This window comes from Mya arenaria, chromosome 11 (assembly GCF_026914265.1).
Source record: "Mya arenaria isolate MELC-2E11 chromosome 11, ASM2691426v1".
NCBI lineage: Eukaryota > Metazoa > Mollusca > Bivalvia > Myida > Myidae > Mya > Mya arenaria.
Window position 1 is genome coordinate 62941740 of NC_069132.1, and position 26220 is coordinate 62967959.

At 32.1% G+C, this 26220-nt stretch overlaps 1 protein-coding gene across 2 annotated transcripts; it reads right to left on the reverse strand.

Annotated features, from left to right (window-relative positions):
* Positions 1-75: 75 nt before the first annotated feature.
* Positions 76-26177, reverse strand: LOC128207145 (cyclic nucleotide-gated cation channel alpha-3-like). Of its 2 annotated transcripts, none has more exons than XM_052909919.1 (20): positions 26017-26177; positions 15263-15452; positions 12163-12237; positions 11530-11607; positions 10512-10619; positions 9703-9853; positions 9370-9451; positions 9005-9169; positions 8263-8341; positions 7807-7925; positions 7232-7324; positions 6798-6894; positions 5904-6050; positions 5402-5511; positions 4645-4714; positions 4238-4293; positions 3398-3555; positions 2310-2368; positions 2018-2053; positions 76-1059 (listed from the first exon to the last, which is right to left on the reverse strand). In XM_052909919.1, exons 1-20 carry the CDS (start codon positions 26064-26066, stop codon positions 349-351), a joined length of 2634 nt encoding a protein of 877 aa, XP_052765879.1. In that variant the 5' UTR covers positions 26067-26177; the 3' UTR covers positions 76-348. The 2 variants fall into 2 exon arrangements, with proteins under 2 accessions (XP_052765879.1, XP_052765880.1); XM_052909920.1 differs by having other exon boundaries at positions 15263-15463; positions 26017-26086.
* Between the last annotated feature and the right edge of the window lie 43 nt (positions 26178-26220).

Genomic DNA, 26220 nt, shown 5'->3' on the forward strand with positions numbered 1-26220 from the left:
TTAAAAAAAACATTGATTCTTTAGTGCTTCAAACATTGAAATTACCGGGGACAATTGTAAAAGTTAAGCAAAATATTTACAAAGTATGTTTTATTCAAATCATGAGGTTTAATAAATTATATGTCCCATAGTTCATTACTTGCACTGCTCCATCAAACAATTGTCAGACTATAAATTTATTATGAACAAGATGACGGGGTTCAAATGTTAACAGATAACCGTAAATGAAAAGTTCTCGACTATTAACAACATTTGTAAAATCACAATCAGTTCGCAGTCCGCTGTCATTTTAATTAAATATGTCAGTAAAAGAAATCGCAAAAGAAAATAAGAAACAGTTATATCTGCTTAAACACCGCTCACTTCAACGTCACTATCACTATGTTCATCAGATGACTGGTCTGAGGAATGGAGGAATTCGTCCGACAAATCTAAAGACAGTAACTTCTCTATCACACTTAGGTCACATGCTTCTGCATCGGACATAGCGATTTTGCTTTGTTCTGTCCCTGGGCCATTTTGGCAAAACTGAGAACTGCTTGTTGTTTTGCTTTCATGATTTACACCATTGTGCCTTTTTATTGCAGACGTCTTTTCTTGGAAAGACGAATAAGGCACTGAAAGCGACTGGTAGTGGCGATGAACCTCGCGACCATGCTTTTCTGTGGGCGATGAAAGACGTCTTAAGTATACACGTTTTCGTGACATGTTTGACTCTGACGAAGAGTGTTGCAGAGTTCGGCACTTGTCTGAAAGAACATTTCTAGGAAATTCACTCTCACCGTTACGTTTTGAGTTTAAAGTTCGCAAGGTATTGTGACAACGCCCACCTGGTTCATTCGCACACCTTTTGCAGAATTCAGACTTACTGTTACCGCTACAATAGGCATTTGACTGCTGTTCAGTATGATAACTATGTCCATCACTTATAGATCCATTTTGCGATTCTCTATTTATCAAACGAAATGCCTTGTCTTTTGATTTCAGTCGAGAAATTTTGTTTTTCAACTTCAAAATGTCCGTGTCTCTCAGCTGTATTTCTTCAATAAGGGATTCATTCTACAATGAGAAAATGTAAAGTAAATGAGAATTTGTTTACACGAAATTTAATCTAAAACACAGTTTAAGGTCAAACAAACATCAAACGAGATGCATAACGTTACAAGATATATAAAACAAATATGAAAACATCGTCATTGATACATGCTGACTTGGTACGGAGAGTGAAGGACTGACTGTGGTCTAAACTGGTTTGCAAGTGTCAAACTTAACACTTACCAAACGCAAAATTAAACCTAAAAACAACTTTGGAGTCAGTATCAATTTCAAGGTCATAAAAAACAACTATCAACTAATAACATAATTGGAAGAACACAAGGAGCGGACATCATTTGCCACTTTATGAATCTAGGCGGAGCAACCGTGATACTCTCTCTTCTTCAACCAGATAACCGAATTAATAACATCAATCAGAAGAAGGTAACAGCAAAAGGTCGAATAGCCTTACGGATTGTTACACAAATGCACATTTAAAGTGACACTCTTATTTAAAATCAATACAGACATGTGTATAACAAACATCAATTTTGACTGACAAACTCAGTAATTATTTAATAACTACTTATTAAATGGTGCGTTTATAGAAAATATTAAATACTGATAACAAGATTGTAACCGTGTATTTAATAGCAGAAAGTGCAAAATTTTTAAATGATTGGTGAATGCTAAAGTTTTACTGTGGTCTACTATAGTTTTAAAAGGTAGAAATACCGTGTTTTATGCTCATTTCTTTCAAATTAAACTCGGTATCCTTCATAAGAACCATTGTTTTCGACATTTATTCATTCTTTTTGGAACAATATTATTAATTATTAATATTAATTAATTATTATTAATCTTTTTTGAGGGTAAGAGTGCATCTTTTAACAAAATTAATAGTACCGTAAAAATGTGTCTTTGGTATAACAAAGTCGTTAATAAAAATGTGGAGGAAATCAAATTTCTTAAGTAAACATACCTGTTTTTGCAATGCTGTTGTTCTCTCCTTTGTGGCCTGAAATACGTTTGTTTCTCTTTTCATAAAAATCATATTGATTATAAGATATCAAACACTAATTAAGGCATCCGATGAACAAATAAATCAGTATATTTCGGATTCTCAGCGACCCTTTATAATAAAATATATTTAAAATCGTTTATGCTAATTTGTACATTTAATGATTCTAAACCTGTTTATATTTTTTCAGTTTTAAACTCATTTATTTGTCATTATTACCTATGATACTTTGCAAGATCAAAGTTCTACTTACTACACTGTCAAACTGCTTTAGTTCATCTAAGACATATTTTAATTCGCGCATTTCGTCTTCTGAAATGTAAACGATAACGTTTGCAGATTAATATTATGAATTAAAACCCAAATGAACAAAGCAAAAAAATATCATTTCACAATAAAATATAACCCATAATCATCATTAGCATGTACCTCTTTTATGATTTGTGTTTTTAGTGTGCTTATTTTTTCATGATACTTAAATTATGTATTTACTAATATGTAAATGGTGAAATTAAATTAAATCTTTTTCTATGCTTTTTTTACATATTGGCGGTAAATTATGATGCAATATTGGCAAGAAATAAACATATTGAACCTATAGGTCAGTCCTGGTTTTTGGTTCGATATGAACAGCATATTTCACGGCTTATGTCTATACAACTGTTTAATTACACAGTATATTGGATGTAGGCATTTGCTTTGCAAAGCAAGTACGAGAAATCTTAGTAAAAGCATGCCATCCAGTCCATTTGGTTGTACATGTTGATTTGTATAAACACAAAAATGCTTCATGTTAAAGCATGTTTTAGACTTTAAAGATTAAGCTGTCAATTAAATTTAAATCATTTTCCACCTCAACTACATGATGTCGATTATGCATGCATAAAAAGTAAGCTACTTTAAAATCTTTTTGAATAATTACTTATTAAATGACAATCATTGAGTAGCTTTACGGCATGATGCACTATCGTAGACATTGCGTTATGAATAATCATTATTCATAAATTGTTTGCCAAAATCAATATGGATTATAAAATAAAACAAATTATGTTGTGTATGTCCATGTGGGGAACTTGTCTTGGTTTTTGTCAGAAATATATAGGTCAATATATATCACTATTGACCTCCGAGTCCTGGAATCCAAATTCCTTTTTGAAGATTGGTTAATATGGCTTTTGCATCGTTTGTTTATGAAAATTTGGATCCGTCCTATTGTTAACGGGTTTTTATAGATAATGTAATAACCTTTGCTATGTCACATCATGGACAGTGAACGTTTTAAAATGTTAGTCATACTAAGTATGAGCTATTCAAAAGGTTTTATAAATGTCTGTCCCATACGTCTTGCAGCAATAAGCCTCTTGAAGTTGTCGGACTTGATCACATTCAGAAAACTTCGAGAAGATTGTCTGGCCGTGCCTGACGAGTCTGTTGAAGCGTCTGCAACTACTGGATCATCAATGGAACTAACACGGCGCATTCCCTGAGTTGTCTCATACCTGTAATTGTACACCAGACCACAAAGTTACAACGGTTAGAGCGCAAGTATGTCGAACGTTTCCGATCTGTCCCCGGCATTTAGTAGATAGAGTAACTAATTGTGTTATTTTATGGGGTTGATGCATCCGTTATATGTAATAATACCTAAATTTGAATAATTAAAAAGTATTCGTTCATCATAAACTTGGTAATTTACAGTTATCCTACGATGGCCTTTCACTCTTATCTTTAAACAGAACACTTACAATATTTACCTCATTAAGTGTTATGTCAATTGAGTGCCATGTTTTGAAATGTGCAAGAAATATTAAATATTCAATTATTATAGACCAAAGAAAATATCCTTTCATAATTATATCAAGAGAAAGACAAAATGGTCTAGTTTTTTTCATTGAGTAATCACCTAAAAACCCCACGGTAGTTTAACCAAAATGGAAGATGAGGAGAAAAATTATGACTATAATGAAACAAATACCCAAGCACTTGTAGATTTGTTTACGGAATTTTCTCTTTCTTTACAAAATACAGGGACAAGCCTGGTAGATTAAAATTGAATTTGTATGATGTTAAACCGATAGTTTAAAAGTTAATGAACTGATCTTTGAAACAAAAAATATACATAACCAGGACGTAGCAATTAAAACACATAACAACTGAAGTTTTCACTGTATGCCTTCTTACCTTTTACGTGCAATTTCTTCAAGTATTCGCTTGGCATTTGGATATTCGACAAGAGCCTTTAAAAAAGCAAATGCCATAATTTAGTATCAGGTCCCCGTTATTACAAACAAAGAGATGACATTTTAAGTGACCTGTATTAAATGTTGATTAATAACTAAAAATAAGAACATTCCTATGACTGCTAAGTTGAAATTATTTGTACGAATTTCTCAGAATTGTTAATTACTTTATAAACTGTTATAAGTAACTCACCAGCTAAACATATGTATCACAATTTAATAAACGTTTCTACACTTTATCGCACAAAGCAATATCTCATTAGATTTTTTGTTCGTAGATCTAATTGGCAAACTGGTCTTCTAAGGCTAATCATTTTATTATTCATCCTTTTACAAGTATATACCTACAGACATAAGATCTCTACGAGAAAGGCGAAGCAACTCTGAATAACCGACGGCCCTTACATCTGCCGTCCGCCTGAAAAATCATTGAAGTTTGTGTATGTATCTTTTTGATAATGATAAAAAGGACTTAACTTAGTGTAGTTTCCGTCCTGTGATAAACAGACGTAAGAGTACCGTACTGTTTTCTGGTTTATTTCTTTTTGTTAAAATATTGAGTATAAATTCATTCGATAATACATATGTGCTTATCAAAAAGTTTGATAATAGATCTGTGTTTGCTCAGACGTTTTATAATACATTTGTTTCCGTTCAGACGTTTGGTAATTAGCTTAGTTAATGATAGCTTAATTTTGTTATTAATCGGCTTAACTTCTTATTTAGTTTAGATTTCTTTGTGAAATCAGTTCTTAGGTTTTTCATATATTAATCTGTTGAGGTTAAACAAAACCAAATTATTTCCAATATTATAAAGCATGCTCATCGATTTGGAACATAGATGCGTAGAGGCATGTTTTTCTGCCGATTTATCATGAATACTAACATCATTGAGCACATCAAACGTAGCATATATGTTTGTCTTCATGTATACTTCTTCAAAGAATAACAGCTTAAATATTTAGAATTTTGCAACGTTGTAAATGTTACACATTATATTTTTTGTACATGCGTTGTTATAAATCTGATACGGATTTTATTGTGAGAAATGTTAAACCAGTGTATAGTTTGCTTGGACCAAACCTATGTTGATTTTATTGAATACCTGTTATGTCCTTCGTCTATTTTAAGCAAACTGATTTCGCCAAAGTATGAGCCCGGGGATAGTGTTGTCAAATAAGTCCTTTTTCCAGCCACGGGATTTGAAACAAGTATCTGTAAAGGTAAAGCCCAATACTTAAATACAGGGGAAACAAAATACTTATATACAAGGAAAACCCCATACATATATACAGGGGAGACCCATTACTTACATACACGAACAAGCCCAAGACTTTTACAGAGGGACAAGCCCAAGACTTACACAGAGGGGAAACCCAATACTTAAATGCAACGGAAAACACATATTTACATACAGGGTAGCCCAACACTTAAATAAAACCCAATTCTTATAAGGTGTTTAAAGAACAATCCAAGATTTTTAAATATAATCATTTATTTCAAAAAGTAATTGAGAATTGTATGTGCATGCTAAATGTTGAATAACGTGCTGTAGTTCACAATTCTCATTGATGTAACAAAGTTATATTCCAAGTATAAGACAATACCTCGACTTTTCCATGATTCACAATAAACATTTCCTTTCCAACCTCGCCCGTGCGGCAAATGTAATCCCCGGGACTGTACACTTGGGGCCTCAGCTTCAGAACAAGCTCTCGAAGTAAACCTTCTTCACACTCCTCGAAAATCTTGACCTGTTAATAGAAGATCCGTTCCCTAATTCGCACGCTTATGCACAAACAATTTGAACATTTAAATGTCAGGTATGTCAAATTTGGTTCTTAAATTGTAAGGATATATTTGTTTGGATAATGTCAAGAACATTGGCACCTGAAACTATTCGTTATAATATGACGCTTCTGCGTTTAAATAGAAAAGCCTTATAAAGAAAAAAAACATAGAAAACTTTGCTTAGTTTTCAAAACACCTCCACACGTTTAAAAGTACGTATGTATTTTGAGTGCTAAAAATTAGCCACTAGAATTCTTCAGCTGTGTTATGGTCTTTTAAAACCTTCAATTGCATGGAGGCCACTACCATAACACTAAAACTCATATACAGATGTATTTGCAACAATATTAATAGAGGGACTATGAATCATCTCTTTTTCAGTCTGTCCAATACACATGAAAATGAAATGTAATTCAAATAATCGCTACAATCAGACGTATTATATTAATTTAACTTTAAATATATTTTACAACGATTTTGAAGATAGTTCTGAGATCGTATACCAAGTATTTCTAGTTGGCACGATCTTGTGCGATAGTGTCGGCTTGTGTTGTGAACAAAACCGGAGTACTCGGAGAAAACACCCTTGTGTGGCTTGGTGACCACTAACCAAACTCACATCCGCCCAGGTTACGTTCTATGTAGTGATTCATTTTTGCTGCAGTCTGAAACATATTCAACACGGACTGGTTGCATGTTAGACTACTGACCTTCTTAAGCGTTTCAAGATGAACATTGATTGCTATCTCTGTTCTAAGGCGATCAGGAAGCATATGAAGCAAAGAAGGTTCATCAATGGACTGGGTTCTGAAAAAAAAGTATTTACCAAACATTATAATGTGTAAAAGTGTAAATATACCTGCGTTCTATGCGAGAAAAAGATCATTTAAGCATTCTGTTTTGAGATTTTTGAGTATGTGGATAATTTACATTGATATCATTAGTATTAGTAAGGATGATTAAACAGTAGTCTTTGTTGATGAAAGAATCTTACACTAAAGTAGTATGATTAGTTTACTTTTACTAAGCGAACTAATTGACAAACGAAAACAGTGCACACAATCAAATAATCTACACCAGAAAAAACAAATAGTGATTCGTCTACTCATGCATTGATAAAGTTTAGTATTACTTGTTACATTACCTGTTCCATGTGTAGTCCGCCCATCTCTTCACCCTGTTTTGCAGTTTCTCATCCACGTGTCGATGTTGTAGGTAAGATTTGATCTGGTCCATTCTGAAAAGAGATATATCGAAGAAACCTTTTTTACTGCATTGTTAAATTCGTCATTAAAGGAGCAATACACGTTGGCCACTGTGTAAACACTAGTGATTATTGCTGGTATTTTGTGATAATGTTTTTTCATATCTCGTCCTTGACATGTGTAGGAATCCAAACATATTCGGAATCTCCTTATACAGCTTGAATGATTGACTCTAAGATAATAACAAAATAGAAATAAATACATGAGTGGAAAGTGGATATAAACTTTGTTTACAATAAAAATTTTAATTTGTCTTACATGGGTATTGAACGTTGGTCATTTCGTTTAACATTTATATATGGCATGACAATTTCTACTTGTTTGTTCCTTAAAAGGTGTATTTTACATGATTCTGGACATATTCTAAATCTCTTGATATAGCTCGAACATTGATATGATTAAATTTTAAATGATGAAAAGATAAACAATGAGAAAACAAAATTGAAATTGAAACCTGGACTGAAATTCCGTTCTTGCAGCGTTCATGTTGCTAATGACGTCGCCTACGTTTCCTACAACTGCCGCAAATACAAAAACGCCAATCAAAAACGTGACGCCAGTGAAGACGAACTCCTGCAAGAAAAGTTACGTCATCAACGAAAGAAAATCTGTGAAGGCATTCATGTTATGGAGAAATCATAAAATTTATCAAGTGATAAGGTTAAAAAATCATCTTTAGCAACATTCACAGTTGACCTACATATATTCTTCACAAACATTTTCAAAATATGTATGCTTATCAGATACAATGCTTTATTTGAATGTTTTACAATATTTGCTAGTAATGCTTCCAGTAAACGCCTGTTGAAACCTAAACAGCTGACAAATACACTTTTAAGACATTATTGAGCAAATTTCAAGGTAAAATGTTTGATTAGTATTAGGCATAATGTCTTAATATGATCCATACCATATCTGTTTCCGGTGGGGGTCTTTCTCCAATGGTTGTGAGGGTCATCAACGACCAGTAGGTGACTCGAATATACTTCCTGAATAACATCCAATTGTATTTTTCAACTTATGCATAATACATATTTAAACTGCCTCTGTTGTTTTCATTATGTTTCCTATTCCTGCCCCTGTACTATCCTCGCTTGATCTTGTTGTTCTATTGGTCTCATGAATAGTCCATTGTAAATTATTATGACCATTTCATTGAATTGTAATCATTAGTATTTCATTATTCCATCGAACTGTATAAACAGTTAGTTTATTGTCTATTTATATGGCTAGTTTCACCTCAAATATATTTCAGGTTAACATTTTTTTTTTGCGCGTTTTATGAATATCCGTTTTTTCCTAGTCAATTTAAAAAACATCTCTATTTTTTATTTACCTGATAGGTTACTTTTCCGGAGACGACCCAAAACGCGCAGTCGTTTACAAATCATCTCAAAGAGGCAAAAACTGACAAATCAACATTAATCAGAACTGTACATGAGATGATACTTATACATTAAGAAATTAAAATGTTTTAGGCCTGTGATTTAAGTTCCGGGGATACTTTAAAATAATAAAAGTTTATCAATTGACATTATACAAAGTAGCTTTCAATCATTTCTTTCTTCACGTAAAAAAAAACTAAAATCAAGCAAGATTTATTATTCAAACTCATATCATACACAAAAATTTATGTTGTTCATAACACAAACCTTAAAAAGACGTCATACTCTGTCCCATTAGGGTAAACCCAGTCGTTGGTGCCCAGTCCTTCAAACTCGGAGACAAGGTAGTAGACACAGCCTATCCAGTGAATGACCATCCAGAGATTCAGCGACAGTTTGAAAGCCCGCAGGAGGTTGGGATTTCGCGTTCGACTAAAAAAAATATGTTTTATTTGTCTGACCTTTTTCGAAAAGATATGCTTATCATTTGCAAAGTTAGAAATAATTATGAAAAATATTGACAAAATGTTAAAAGAGTAAACAAGCATTAACACAACCGATCATGAACATATCTGTATACATTGCATGATCAGAATTACACAAACTTATTGATACGCATGAAAACATTGTACCTGTCTGTAAGGTCAAAGAATCGGACCATCGTTGAGTATTTCAGAAGTCTTGGTGCTCGTACTAACAGGATCTGCAGTTTTCCTGTATTAAAAACACACAGCATGTTGGGACACGTTAAAGAAAAAAACTTATTTCCCTTATTTATGTTTATGGAGATTTGTTAAGAACACATTGACAATTTCCAAACATGAAATTACAAAATCATCAAGAAAGGTTACAAACGTCTTACAGGGTTTGATATCATAATGGAACATAACTAATTTGACTAATATACAGCGTATTTCCAGCTTTGAAAATTCATTGGCACGGACACAACCGCAGTATACACGTACCTGGTATTAACGATTCCATGTCAAGAAAAATTAGGTTGCTGGTTATACTGGCGAAACTGTAGAAATAACCCATTGGAAGAATGGAAATGACGTCAATCATGAACTCACGGCTATGCATGTACTTGTTCTTAATTTGACCAGGATCCAAAACCTTTAAAAGGAAACATTGTTTTAATAAATCGAGAGTAAATAACGTATTTCAACAGTTATCAAGTAACTATATCATTTGATCAGTGAAAAACGTATGTAAGGAAACTGAATTTAGTTTGGAAATGACTGAACTTGGATTACAAATACCAGCCCAGGTAAGTGGCATGCTTTTAGCAAATGTTATCTCATATGATTTGTATGAGTTTAACGAGTGTCTTATTTTGATGACAATATCTGTGCTCTCATTCAGCGTTGTATTTTATTTATTTTTTTGTCAAAGGAAACCACAAAGCGTTATCATCTTTTACGAACGTCTTCCTTTGTAACACTTTGATCAGAAACAATAGACACCTTATATATTCAAATAGATAAATCATTCTTAATAATTTGATATCAAAAATTGTTAGATTTAGATCTAGATTTTTCAGTTAAATAAATAAAATTCATATTCCACTGTTTTAAACGGTAGAAATATCAGTTTGATACTTTTCACTGTTTTGAAATTAAAGCCAACTCTCGGTTGCAAATTAAACGTAAGCGCGCACAGGGCTACGACAAAATAATGAAAAACATATGTATTTATATTGATAAATAATTATTAGAACTTATTATGTTTCAGTTACTTGACAAACTGGTAAAATGTAAAATCAATATCTTACTAAACAGCCTTCCTCATAAAACGAAATTCGAAAGTGAACGGCGATATCCACGAGGAATATGATATCAACAGTCGTTTCTAATAGCGGAAAAAATGATTCTTCGTTAGCCTGAAAAAATAAAACCCCAGTGCAATTGATGATAGCAAATGGTTACATAATGACAATCTGTATCTATAAGTTATATCTATATATGATAGGTCAGAGCATTTGAAAATTAGGGATAAGCCAAGCATATTATATATTCTTCTCCTTTTTAATTCTAAATCTATATGTAATGCTCTAATTTGAATAAAAAACAGAGACACTGGAATGTTTAAATCCTGACTTATCATCCCATGAGACATTCTGTAAAATGTACCAGAAACATTTTGACATTCTAATTCAATAGCGTGCATGTCATAAGGCTCCAATTTACATTTTCACTTTCCAGTTCTGTGTTAATACGTGTCGTATTCTCATGATATGGATAAACTGATGATAATATGACAAGAGCTTTTCTAATATTCCCCAATAATGTTTTGCGTATGGTCTTAAAGGTGATCCGTTCTCATTACTTGTTATATTTGCGTTCTTAATGTATCTGAAAGAGCTGTGTATCAATCAAGATATATAACATCAATACCAATGTCTTAAATTTGAGTAAGATGTAGCTGTTCCTTGCAATAACTGAGAAAGATTACGATATCTCAACAAACAAATTGTAGCAGTAAGACAACTTTCCCTCTAACTTCAAAAATGAAGCGCTGACAAATGGTATTAAGTATACCGCACTTTGAATCCAACCTGACTTTTGGACACTATCGGAACTGTCACTAGATCTCTGCTGATTATATATTAGCAGAAATTATTTTAATGTAAAATAATACGGCAAATTCACGAACATTTCAATATAGATATATGAATAAAGGTATTTAATAATGATGATAATTCCCACACTTTAGTATTAACCATACACATAAGGTTAGCACCCCTACATATTGTTTGATAATTATCTGTTCAATTATAGAATGGAACAAACCTGATCCCTCATTTCATTGAAGGCAACTCTGAGCGCAATTACAATAATGTTATAAATGATTGCCATTGTCACGATTCCCTGGAAGGAAACAAATGAAGAAGTGATAAAACAATACTTTATATCAAGTATTATGATCATCTATATCTATCAGACGAATAACAAGGCATGGATGTAACATGCAATATCCTAAAACACAAAAGGATTAGACAGAAGGCGAATATTTTACCTTTGGTGTTGTTTTTAACTAGGTTATTTTCTAATACATAACAATAAACACTATTACTTAGTGTTCTGTTTTTAGTTTATCGACCTTTCCAATTTAAGCCAAAACCCTAATTGTTTTTCGAGGGCCTTGTTATCTTTTCCCATAACTTTTATGGTGGTCAAACTCAATATCGTTAAGCAAGCCGAAAGTTAAACTACAATCACGCCTATTCAAAATCAAAGGTTAGTATATTGCATGATTTTTACCATTCTGAGTGTGTTTTAATCAGAAAAAAAATACCAAAATATATAATTACATAAAAATCCTCCCAAGAAACAATATTCCCTTTTATTCCCGCTTTTTACGTTTCCCTTGACGGACAAATACAGACAAAAACCATTAATTTCCTATAATTATCGTGGTCTTACCAGCCAGTAATAAACGATAATTCCATCCGGATCGAGAATAATATCTGACACCGTTAGGTCTTCAATTCGGCTGTTCTGAAAAACATGTGTATACGAATTTAAGGCGATGAATAAGGATGATACAGTGCATATAAATGCTAACAATAATATGAGATAATATTTATTCTTCACATAAAAACATCAACGATAGTGCATGCTTTGATGTTAGTCTAAAACTAAACCAAATTATATAATTTCCAACTACAGTCTTTATTTCGCGTATTGGAAGTTAGGGTAAACGATGAAATAGATAAAAAAAATAATGAATGAATACGTGAATATATATTTTTTTCCGATAAGTGTTAATGTTGTTACTTGTGAATTAATTTATATGTGTTTTCATTTTATTTTTTTTAAAATGGTTGCTTTTCCACCCAAACTCATTTTATTTTAAATTTATATGTTGTAGGGTCTCCTAAATACCGAATATAATCTGATATTAATGATGATACAGGTGGATTTGAACTGATAGCTGCTTTAATGAGTCTTGTAATTGGTGATCCAAAAAAAAAATAAAAAAAATATAACAGGAATAATATAAGAAATATAATTTTATAATAATGTTTCTTTGGCCTTTTCTCCAAAATCACTTACAATAACCTCCAAATAAATTTCAGATATCAAATCTTTACTTACAATAATTGTTTCCGTCCCAGCAGACAAACCTACTATTAACGTTATCATTTGCTAACGAATACATAATGTGATTCTTTTATTTATGATTAACAATCTATTCGTACATTCCTAGACAGTTTGACAAAACTTGTTTAATTAAAAAACATAAATGCTATAGTTAATGCCAGGAAATGTTAGTTTTGTGCTGTTGTTCCGTGTTTCTTGTTCGTGATTTTTTTGTGCTCTGTGTCCTAGGTGATTACCCTATACCATTAAACGTGGTTTATGTTTAAACGTTTGGCAACTGATCTTGCATCTCTTAAATCTTAGACATTTTGCATAACCTTATTGTCTGAAAGGAATGTAGCAGTCCAATATAAACGCAAATGTTTCCTTGTAACTGATGATATTCTATCTCAGAATCTCTACAGTAACATAAACAGTTACAGTAAAGCATGATTATTGTTGCTAATAATTGTCACTGTTGCTGCTGATGTTGATGTCGTTGTTGCTGTGTGACTACGTTAGGTTTGTTGGTGGTCTGGTTATATAGATTGTGGTGGTAATGGTAGTTACCTAGTTGGTTGAGGTTTGTGTTTCTGTTTTTATCGTGCTTTGAAATTCAGTTCTAAAAGCTGTTGGTCTGGCATTATAATGTTAGTCCCACAGAAAGTAAATTGCTACATTCAAGGTGGTTATAATCCTGGTGTTTTTGTGGCTGTTTCGTTATATTTGTATGCATGTTTTTGACAACGAACAGTGACGTAACCCTTCCTCGGCCAATATGCATTTTGCTGTTATGTTTACACGATAAAAAGTGTAAATCGCTCGTCATTCTTAATTAAGTATTCACTTTCATGTCAAATACCTTTTCAATCGGCACATGTGGATTAACTATGGTTAGTATTTTCTTGAAGAAGTATGTCTGCACCCAAAAAAAGGCTTTTGCTATGATACTGAGTTAAAGGATCCAAAATATAATTGTGAGTATATACATTTCCGTTCTCTGTTTAAATAAACTGTTGGAACTAATCAGTTCTAGCTCTGATCGTGGTATTATGTACACATTGAGAGAGAAAACATTGCAAACTTGTTGTCAATTTATCACGGAATTCGTTTTCTAACAATTCAAAGAAAATGGTGTATTCCTTAACTGCCCATGCGTTTCAATAGCCTTATTTTACTGAAATACGTTTCTCAACCTCTTCACAAAAGAAAGCCAGAAGTTGTACGCAAACTCTGCTGAAAAAAACCCTAGTATAATATCATGTGTCTTTAATACACATCTAATTAATTCGCATTTGCCAGAAATTCTCATTTAAACGTAATCTGTCATACTATGATCTTGTCTGTGTTAATCAAGCGTTCGCGTTTCACACTGAGCTCAAGATTACTAATAAGGAGGAGAAAATGAATTGAAATGAAGTTGCCTTCAATAACATCGAATATGTCGTATTTAAATGAGCAAAAACAAATTACAGTATTTATCCGTCATATGTCATTAATTTTGGATGTATTTGCATTGGATATTTGTAGTAATGTTCGAAACTTTAACATATCCAACACTTTCATTCACTAAATGGTAAAATTATAAGGTAGTAATCAAACAATTTTTACTGTTATTGTTGTTAATTGCAAGAAAATAGATGTCTGAAACTTGAAACGCAAGTATTATTATACATCTGTTATTGTAGAACTGTACAAAAATTTGTATGGCCGCCAATTAGTCAGAAGTCACAGTGTTTTTTGCAACAGGATTGGCAATGGCAACACGACAAAAAAAAACATCTGCTGTCTTGGTGTTTATTAATACTTCTAAAAATTCTATGAAGACAAACATCATCTTCGAAGGTATTCGAAGACCTTATCATCTTAACACACTATAAAACGACAAAATATAGATTTTTGACTAGCGTACAATTTTGTTGTTGTTCTTTTAGCTTATCATCAATTTCATCCGTTTATTCTTAGTAACGTCATAATGCATATTTCCAAGACTCTATTCTTGACTACTAAAAGTATTGATTGAAGTTTAAAACAGTAATTCAAAACGCCACACACATTGATACTGTAAACATAATTGACTCTGTAGAATCATCATAGACGTAATACCGCCTTAAGTTCAAGGAACAAACACAGTTTTACCATAAATGATAACTGATAACAGTGTATGAATATGACTGTCATTTCTCCTATATATTTCAAGCAAGGATATGGTTAATTCAACCCCATTTTGACCACTATTAGAACGTAATCTGCAAAAATTGCTTTTTCGAAGGCCAGAAACTCGATGAGTAACATTGCTACCTTGTATCGAAAAACTGATTCGATATTTGTCAAGGCAATCGGGATTTTTTACCTGGATTATTTATGTTTTTACCATAATTGTCGAATCTGATTATAAATGTTGTAACACATAAACAAATAATTTAATTCAAGAACTTACCCGTGAAGAAGTCGATCGCCGGATGCCCAATTCCAAATCTGGTTGGTCCTCTTCTGTTTCAGAGCTCTCCTTCGGTCGCATATTACTAGTGCCTCCGTCGGCGGGCGGTGTAGACGCTCCCTCACTGTTTGCTTCTTCGTCGTCAGCATCTTCCGACGGTATCCGCTGGTGGTCAATGGTTCCTGTGTTTCTGAAAGAGGACTTTTAGAAATTGTTTGATACCTAAAGTTTTAACTGCCCCGTTAATAAACAGGGTGTGTATATAACGTGATAAATTGCGTCATAAATGCTACGTCGGAATGCAATATTTTGCTTCGAATGAAAACTTTAAGTAAAGATAACTTTACTCTTTCCTTACTATTTCAAATTAAACATAGTGCAATATACGCCTCTTACGGAGCCCCGCCTTCGGTCTTTTACCAAGTTTGATTGAGAGTTTAGTTTTTTAAAACACGTCGACAAACCTTTTCACAATACGGCCGTCTGACGGAGCACTGTCAAAACATTATTTTTGAAAGAGGTTTGTCGAAGTGTATAATGAAACTAATTATCTTATCAACCTGCGGTTACAAAACGACGGCGGGGCTCTTTAAGCGGCATAGACTGCCCTTTGTTTTATTTAAAATGGTGTAGTAAAAGAAAAGTTATCTTCGATTTAAGTCTTCATTTTAAGCTAATTGTTGCCTTCCGACGTAGCATAAATGACGTAATTTATCACGTGGTATACACACTCTGATGAATATCGGTTATCTCTCGACGCTTTTTTTGTTTTCAATCCCGCACTGATTTTTATATTTGATATTGCTTCAAATATACTTGCAGATGTTTGATATTTTGCTGTTGAATGTTGAGTTATCTCATGTGTTGATATACTTTGTTTCTAAGTCACTGACTTGTATGCGAATTAATACTAGTTCCTTCAATATGCCTTAATCATCAACTATCAAACCACGGACGGGCGATCACCTTGCTTAATTCTTGAAATGATCTTTATAATACAATGTTATTAAATATTGATTTAAACATAATTAAACTAAATCATCTTTTGAATGTAACAATCAATTTTTTACCTTTTTTGCGTCCATTCAATTACACACTTATTCCATAACAGTGACGTAAATGCATATGTTCGTGTGCAGAAATAAATTAAAACGATTGAAGATTAAAACGGAAATTAAACACATCATAGAGTTACATGGAAAGATACTTTTTTATTAAACCATAACTAATTATCGTATGATTCATTTATTTAAAAAAAAATCACTTACACATTGTTGCAATAATGATCAATCCATTTCGTTTTCTTATCCTTCATTGTTTTAATCACGGAAATATTTTAAAGAACCATTTCTGCATATCATTCTTACTTTATCATCTACAATCTCGAGTAAATCAATTATGCTCGTGATATATGAATGTTAGACATGTATGAGTGTTCATAATAGGTAATCAATAAGTCTGCCATACTTAAACATGACATTGCACTTTAAGAGGGTAATATTTCACATTGTACTTGAGCAACTGCTTAATGATGCCTTATATTTACAATGCACACATGCATTTTGAATTATCTTTTACTCATGCGATACATAAGTTGGTTATTCCTTCACATTTACTAATATATACGTTATCTTTAGTGCTCTCTGAAGGTTCTGCATCCGTCCTTTCAAATCAAGAGTATATAAAGTGTAATTTAATATATATTTACTAAGAAATAAACCTTTCATTTCAGACATTTCAATTTTCTTTTCACCATTTCGTCTGCATAATAGAATTAAAATAATTTCAATAAATGGTATATGTATTCACAGTCGGAGTATGTGGTAAAATCAGAGAGAACACCGGAACATTTCATCCCAAATTAGCAATTAAGGTCAATATAAGGTTCAGGTAATTGAACTAAGGGAAACCCAGTGATAAATTAATACCCATACTAATTGAACAATATATTGTAGATGTTAACATAATGTCTGAATAATTTATTTGCATCGTAATACCAGATAATACGATGATGAAATTATCGCCTCTATCAGTAATGCATTTTGTCGTGTTCATGTTGAAAACATTTTGGTGGAATCCTAATGAAGCAAACAGTTTTGTTTTTTTTGTGACTGTAAAACAACATTCATTAATGCATTTATTATTTGTTTGCAGTATATTTATTTGCTTATTTCATCCTTTAATAATACATTTATTATTCATTTGCAGTATATTTGTTTGCTTATTTCATGATTTATATATCGATTTACTAGTATTCATACGTGCATTTATTCTATCGTCCATTTATTTTCGTACCAAACCTTCATTCATCAAACACAATATTGCTGCAATCTTGGACAATGTTAAATTCTACTATAAATTAAACATACAAGCAAAGCAATTAGTTGCAAAAAGGCCGTTTATCTCGGTCAAGACATAAACACGTTGAGGTACAAACTCCGGTCAGACGGAAAGAAACTGACCTTATACAATCCATTCTGTTTTAAGTGCTCGCTTTTTAATACATAAGTTACATATTACCACCAAGCTTGTAATTGGATGAAACTTGAAAATATCGCTTGCTACGTTTAAGGCATTTGCAGTGTTAAGATATGTATAATTTAAGAGTTTAAGTAAGTTGATTGTGCCCGATTTAAATCGTTTTACGGCAAACGTACTGAAAGGCTGGATACATGCATAAGCTTTATATTGATGCAAACAAAACTTATACGTATATTTTTATCCTTTATTGAACCGTAAAAATTTCAAGGACCATCTTTGTGTTTTCATTACTATAATTATTAGTATTGTGTAATAAGTCATAACATACTTTGAAGATATCAAATGTAAACAAATCATTTGCAAAACTTATTGACCAACGTATACAAATAAACGAAGAACTGTTAATTTTACGCAATATTTCTCAAAAACATATTTTCTATTTTCACTAAAATATAAAGTAATGATAGATGCATTACAGAAAAGTTGCTAAGACCCAAACGGTACCTTTTAATTTTAAGTGATAATCAAACATATAGAAAGAACTATTATTACCATAAGCTTTTATGAAACCGCTAATTGACATAAAAACTTACCTTATTATGCCCCAACTGTTACGTCGCAGACTGAGATTAACTTGAGAAATACGCATTTACGATGAATTAGTTCGCTTGATAAGCTACAACAGATTTCCTTCTTCGATTTAAAACAACTGCATGTTCCTAAGAAATCATGTCCTAATAAATCTTTCTAGCAATGTTGTAGCCAAGTTCTAGCACATATATCCTTAAATAGGAGACATGAAATAAATAGCTGACTCTAGTGATAACATTGAATCAGTAAGAGCATTCATATCAAAGACAAGTATGTGATAATTTCTTGCCGTTGTTTTTAACATCTTTTCCATGACTTTGAAGACGATTATTTATGGCCGAGGCTGCATTGTTTCGAAACAAAATGTTCCGATAGACATACTTTTTAAGATTACCCTTAAACTCTAATAATCAAAAGGATATCTTTTCTCAAAATGTTTAAAACTATTTTGGAAATTTAGAGTAAAGAAATATATACCAATAAGCATTGTCTTTAATAACTTGGTTGAACACTATGATAATATGTATGTTCAAATATAATAGTTATAGCAGTTGTATCAGAAATTTATCTGGGAGCCACGAGTATAAAATTGAGCTAAAGTAAAACTATTTACTAAAGGAAAACTTACTGCCGCCCTGCCAGAGTCCTTGATCCACGCCTGATAAATAATCCTCTCAACATGTCTTTTTATTAAATGGATTTATATTTGTGTCCATTCACAGCAAGTGATAATAAAATTGTATTGCTTTAAATGAATTTATGTTAGGTCCATCAACAATAGGTTTACGGCTGCTGGGCATGCATCTCTAATTTTCAGTATTGATGTGTATCTAAGTGCCCTACATGATACGCTTGGGTCAAATCTTCATCGTAACTGATATAAATGATAACACTTTAGGTACATAATTGGAGTTGTGCTCTTTGTAGAGTTGTGTGCTGTTCTATGTTTCTTGTTTGTGAATTTGTGTGATATGTCTTTGGCGTTTGCCCATTGCCACTAAACCGGGTTTATGTTTAAACCTTTTGCTACTGAACATGTTTCTGTAGCTTTTTGCATATAAATTGTTCAGCTAGGAGACATGATTGAATTGGTATTTGAATAAAAATGCTTGTTGCTTGATTGATTAAAAATATCTTTCTATAATCCATTCTACTTCGAAAAGTTAAATCACAAGTACAAGTACATTTTGGGGAATATTTAGCTTCTATGTGTGCATGTTTTCATTTTTTTTAAAAATCGATAACTGGTTGCACCGCATTCATATTCCCTCTTACACTGGGCGTCTAATTTGTGAAATCATGTTTGTTAAATTAAATATTATGAAAATACAGGCATAAGCCAAGAAGCAGAAAATTAAAAAAACAACAACCCTGTATAAGGGCACAAGGCAAGGGCTCAAACGACATTAAACTATAGGCATAAACAGAATTATTATTAACATTGCATAGAGAAATATAAACAACCAAAACAAACTAACACCACATAAAACAATTAAAACATCACAAAAAAAAACATAACATTATCAAAAATGCTTTACCGTCTGACGATAGCATTACCGCCTTTGAATAGTCTGTAAAACAAGAGTCCACTTGAACTCGAGTCAACTTGGGGCTTAAACTTGTTGGCCTCACCAGAGCACACCTCAAATTTAAAAAAAATGAAGAATAAAACAAACAAAAACATATAAACTGTTCAATAAATTTCTAGTACTCAACGACCGGATAGCATCATCACCTGTAAAGGAAGAAATCGAGCTCGAGCAACAGTAATAGCGCTTAAAGGGTTACGATAAAAACATTCAAAGACAACTATCAAACATAACTCGCCTAAACAAGGTTTAAAAGTATGCACTCGTTTAGTTTAATAATGAAAGAATCATTGTAAAACTAGATGGAAAAACAAAATGAAATGAAATTGAAGAATACAAATATATAAACTCTGTGTAACAATCTTCGAGATGTGAAAACGAACTGAAAAATACGAACCGGCTTTTTTATATGCGGCAAAGGCTTTAGCCTAAAAACGTCAGCCAAGAAATGGTCTTAAAGGCTTAGTATAAGTGACCCCCCCCCGCTAAAACCATGTATTGTACACAACTTCTGTGTTTTGATCTTTATCTTATTCCCCTTGTGGTGCTTATCAGATCTCCAATCTAAGTGTCGTGCTGTGCAGTTATAGAGGATTTATTATAGAAATGGACAATACATATTGTCGTTTAGTTGTTGTTGTTGTTTTCAAATGATAATAATACTAATATTACCATGCCTTTGGATAATATTAAGAGTTATGTTATATATAATAGCCCATTATTATGATTTAACCAGGATGCTTCACAATTTAGATAAAACAATGGTGACCATGCATTTAAAGTGGATTTAAAGATATATATTATATATCTATATAAAAACTTATCACCCTTATTGGTTTATTATTTATTTCCAATCAGTTTAATTAATAAATACATTAGATATACACATTGTTTATATGTATTAGTGAGATAATGAGATTATCTACTCGAAAAGTGCCATCCTTAAATGGCCCTGAGCCAATAAACAAATACACAGGAAATGGCCCCTACTGTAACACCAGTGCAATAAAGAAGAGATGCACACCAGGGGGTAATCATGCCGAACATTCCTTAAACTAGGCCTTTAAAGATTACTTTTTATCTTCAAGAAAACTATTCGCAGACAAATGTCAACCTTTTCAATCAAACTCCATCATTCTATATTATAAGAGAATAATGGTAAACAAATACATCTTAAAGGATTTAAACAAGCTCACTTCGCTAGTTGAGACAAGTACAACGATCACGATATGTTTCGAGAACGAGACATAATGACAGATGTGTATTTATCTTTCATTTTCGCTCCTACTTTTGTGGAATTAACGTCACCCCTGTGGCCAAAGACAAGGATAATAAAAAGTAAGCGAATGATTGCATTGCTTATAATATTATGTACATAAGTATGAAATAGTAGTATTTGAATATAAGTTTTATGATCCAAAAATGAGCATAAACTGAAATTACGTAAGTGTGGACACCCTGCGTCGAATTTGGTAAATCAAGTTCTATCATTAGTTCATTGAAATTATTCATTTAACCACACACGAAGTTGCTTGTATAATTAAATCTAACATCTTGCCGATAAGGCTTATATGTTTCAATTTATATTAATTTTTATTTTATCAATATTTAAAGCAGTCGTAGTTTTGTTTAACACACATCCCCTACCCCTCCTTCCATGAAGTCTAGTTGTTCAGGCGCGGATCAATACCACCGTTTATTAATAAAAGAAATGTTAACTTGTGTACTTGAACTACAGTTATTTGATGATGTTAAATCGTCCCCTATTAACCCACTGTAGAAAACACTGCAACGTTTTGGTAGCGTACAGTTGTATGTGCAAAACAAAACCGTATAATAGTTTATAATAATCAAATATAAACGCGTTCACTGAATGTTTTGCCTACATAAATTTATTTGGCATTTCAGGATTTTTCTGGAATATTTATGGGGTTTCTTTGAGCGTTCAAATGACAATCAAATTAAAAAAAAATAATATAATTTTATATCTATTTTAAAACAGAGAGCTTAACATATCAGTTTATAAATTGAATATTTGTTAAAAAGTCAAACTTGACGTTTATATTGATTTTGTGACTCTCACCAAATATTGAACTTCCTGATCATACGATAATCTGTCGTAGTGCCAACAACGTGTCCTTTGCTTTCTTCGCGATATGGTGTGTACTATTTACCGTGGTGTTCTTTTTCTGAAGTATATATACAATTATTATTTAAGCTGATTACATTTTGTTTCTTTAAAAAAAAACACAACCTTGTCTTTGCCATTTGTTTATTTGCACACAAATAGCGAGTTTTGCTAATATCAGGTTTCTTTTCAATGAACTGAATTCGAATCGCTGTTTGGTGATTTCATAGAAATTATCTGCTCTTTTTTTACCCTACAAACACAAGCGATGCCCTCTGAGGATACACATTTCATGATTATCATGTGTTTAGCTTTCAAAGCAGTCTTTAAGAATGTTACAAAAATATGTCTTCATGAAAATATGTATAAATTAAAGACATTGCTTCCGTTGCAACAGCATTATGTGATATTGTGGGTAAATGTAAACTACGATACGAGGAATAACTGAATTTTCTAGCTTAACATCGCCATGTGATAACTTATTCACGCCACTTTACTACTCAATCATTGTACTTTACGACCGAGTGTCTGACTCCGCCATTGAAACAGTCAAGTGTATGACTGTAATATGTCGGTGTATCGATACAGTACATAATAATAATCAAACAATACTAATAAGATAATCAATACATTCAGGATATACAAGTACTTGACCAAAAGGCTGAGCTATTTGATTTTAAACGTGTATCTAATGTCCGATCAAACTTTAAGTATTATGTACAAATAACTTAAGTACAAAAGTAAACATAATTATAAATACTTTTATAAATGATAAAAGCATATCTTAGTGTCATATGAATAATAAAAACACCAATTAAATGGGGTTTTTTCGATTTTGTATTTGCATTGTAGGCTCGTTATATATGTTGCACTATTTGTAATAGCGCATGATTAAAATCCCAAATGCTTGCGAATAGCTATTACAGAATGAAGAAATAAGTTCAAACTCAAACATTCATATCATATCAATAATGATGATTGTATTGTTTTATAGCGTCATGGTATTATCGACAGTTAGATAAACATGTTATAATAACTTGCAAATAACACCAATCAGTCGATCAGCTTTAATATGACAAATAGCAAGATGTCTTTTAGTTAATGCTTATTGTACCGACAATGTATGTGCACGATTACTTGGATTACAATAATTTATTGTATCGAATTTAATCATAATTATACTTTTCTTTTGTTTAATATTGAGGAGTATTGTTTCAACATGTCGGAAGGAAAAACAATTTCGTATAATGCAAAAATGTGCTATTTTCCAACTCTATATTTTATTTACTGAAGACATTGAATTCACTTGTTATGGTTGCGAACAAACAACATGAATGCACAATGCATCAAATGTAAAAATGTTGCTTGGTTAGTGCAAAGGTAAGCGCACTTGCTTCTCAAAAAGGCGTTCCAGGTTCGATTTCCGACATTGTAGTATGTAAGTTTTGTTTGTCACTAGGCCGGACATGTGAATTTCTACGGTTTCCTCGGTTTCCCCAACACAAAACACGACTTCAATTTTGCGCAACATGAGTGTCTTAGTATAAGTAATATAACTATTTTAACAATATTTCTAAATAAATATCGTTTAATTGAACAAGTAAATGCTGCACCTATTCCAAGGACATAAATCGTTACTTTTTTATGCTTCACCAAACGTAAGTGAGCACAGTATAAACTCAAATGTAATGTACTTACATAGCCGTAAAATGTCTTTTGCAGATGTTGAAGAACGGAAATGAAGGCATTGTATTGAACTAAAATGTCCTTTGTATCACAATGGATTCTTGGAAAAACCGTGGAAATATCCTCGTCATATAATGAATGGAGAAACCAACAATTTAAAATAGTACCATGTAAAATGGTATTCTTAAAGATATTTCAAATATGCAAATTCAATATATATATATATATATCAAGTTATTAAAAAAACAATATCTCTGAAGGAGTGATACACGTCTCAGACAATCCATTATTTTTAACGTATCAGACACAGCGGTATCCATGCCGCGTTTAAAGTTAAAGATTTTTGGTCAACAACACTGTTGCTTTGCATACATAGAGAAGTATTGGTCGTGATTAAAGATAATTTCTCAGTCGATATGAAAATGAAATGTTTGTTCGTTTTAGAGAACTTCCAGAGAGGTAAGACAAAGAACATTAACAATTGAGTACATCAAGAAATGAAAGATTAACATATGAGTGCATCAAAACATCCGATCTGCAAACAATATTGTTTTCTTTCATCGGCAACCTTCGTAAAAGATCGGTATGCACAGCATAAACACAGACTATGTACAGTCTTGGTTTATTTGGGACTGTTTAACAACAGAAAATCGTAATAAGTACATAATTACCAATGTCATTTAGCACTGCCTTAAACCATATTCTCTATCAAATCATTTCTGAAAATTTTTGAGGGAAAACATATTTATATAATTCGGATGAAAACAGAAGGGCACAACCTAAACTCACTTGGCAAAATAAGTCACAAAAATGTCGCTATGTGTCACACTTAACCATTCAAATACCGATTTCGCTTATTTGAATGACACAATAACATTTGAAGCTTAGACATCTCAATGTAGTACTGTACTTGATAAACATGATAAAACAAAATCCTCAACTCACTTTGAAAAAACAAGTTACAAAAATGACTCTTTGTGTCACATTTGACCATTTAAATACTGCTTATTTGAATAAAACATGAACATTTTAGGCTTAGATATATCAAGATATAACTGCACTAGATAACCCCTGAAAAAACAATTTCTCAAATTATATTTAAACGATAAGGACGTTAAAATTTAAACAGGATCATAATTCGTGCTCAAGTAGTTTGCCTGACATCAAAACACGGGCCGATGTGCAGCTAAAAGGCTTTGAAGTGTCGTAAATTGTGCAAACATTACTTCTATTTATTGCTAGTTTGTTTTATTTTAATGCATTATAACGTATCGAAAGCCTGCATCAATGGCAAATTTGGAAATACATAATACCTGAAGATGTTCTCTGTTTTCGCTGACAGTTTCAAGCCATGGTAATGTTTGTAGTACTTAATACAAATACATTTACTTAAATCTAATTAACCAATAATAGTTAGAATACATTGTCGCCCTCCATGGCCGTTACAGGCATGTTAAAAGACGGTCACATAAAAGTGTAATTCTTAAACAATTTAATCATACATATGCAAAATGTACAAATGTGTGGCTTCAGTAATCACACCTAGTTTTCATATAGTATATACACACTTTTCTGTTTGTAGAGTTTTGTGTTGTTTTTCATGTTTCTTGTTTGTGTTTTGTTTGTTTGTGTGTTCTATGTCTTTTGCGTGAACCCTGTGCAATTAAACGGGGTATATGTTTTCATTTTTTGGCTACTGGGTTTGTTTCTGTAGTTAACATATAGAAGACTTCGGAAACTTCTTACATTAATCGCACCTAATAGTTTGCATTATGAAGAAACGGACATGGTGCATACACACGGTCATATATGTTAGATATCTATGAACACAGTTTCCACCAGTTCCATTATGGGATTACAAGGTATGTTTGTTAAATTATTACATATTGTTTTATCAATAACAGGTGTAGAAGTACTTTTTAAGTTCAAACATATCTTTCATTTAGGTTTAAAGATATATTCGCCTGCAACATTTAACGTATACATACATATGGATATGTAATTTAAAAATTTAGATATTCGTTGATTTTAGCCATCTTACATCTGATGAAATAATTCAAGCAATGTAGATTAATAAATCAACATAGGAGAGACAAAAGCTTCTTTCTCAATTGTGCCATGGTTGTTTTGGTTTGTGCATATAACACCCGTTATAAGTCATTACGACCATAGTAAATCCTTTCATTTAATTCAAAAGTTGTATACTATAATCTTGAAAGTGAGATTGCATTGTTGAAATATCGATTAAACAAATGTAGAATATAAAAGCAAATACTCACTGCGCTCCAAAGTGTTTTCGACAGACGCTAAACAAATTAATCGTCGGCATGTTTTTTTTTATCGAACTGTTTCATCCTATGATGTCTTTCAACTTTTAATATTTACACTTGATTCATACACAATGAACTGTTTTCGTACGTAGATGTAATTTTAATACACGGATATGGTTGTTAAATATTAATCTTAACATAACTATTCGGATA

Excerpts from the sequence above, each read along its gene's own strand:
- LOC128207145 (XM_052909919.1), bottom strand. The coding sequence starts at position 26,066 with ATGCCGACGATTAATTTGTTTAGCGTCTGTCGAAAACACTTTGGAGCG. Across the intron at positions 7,926-8,262 it reads CCCCACCGGAAACAGATATG|GAGTTCGTCTTCACTGGCGT; the intron begins GTATGGATCATA and ends CTTTTCTTGCAG. Across the intron at positions 3,556-4,237 it reads GAAGAAATTGCACGTAAAAG|GTATGAGACAACTCAGGGAA; the intron begins GTAAGAAGGCAT and ends GTACAATTACAG.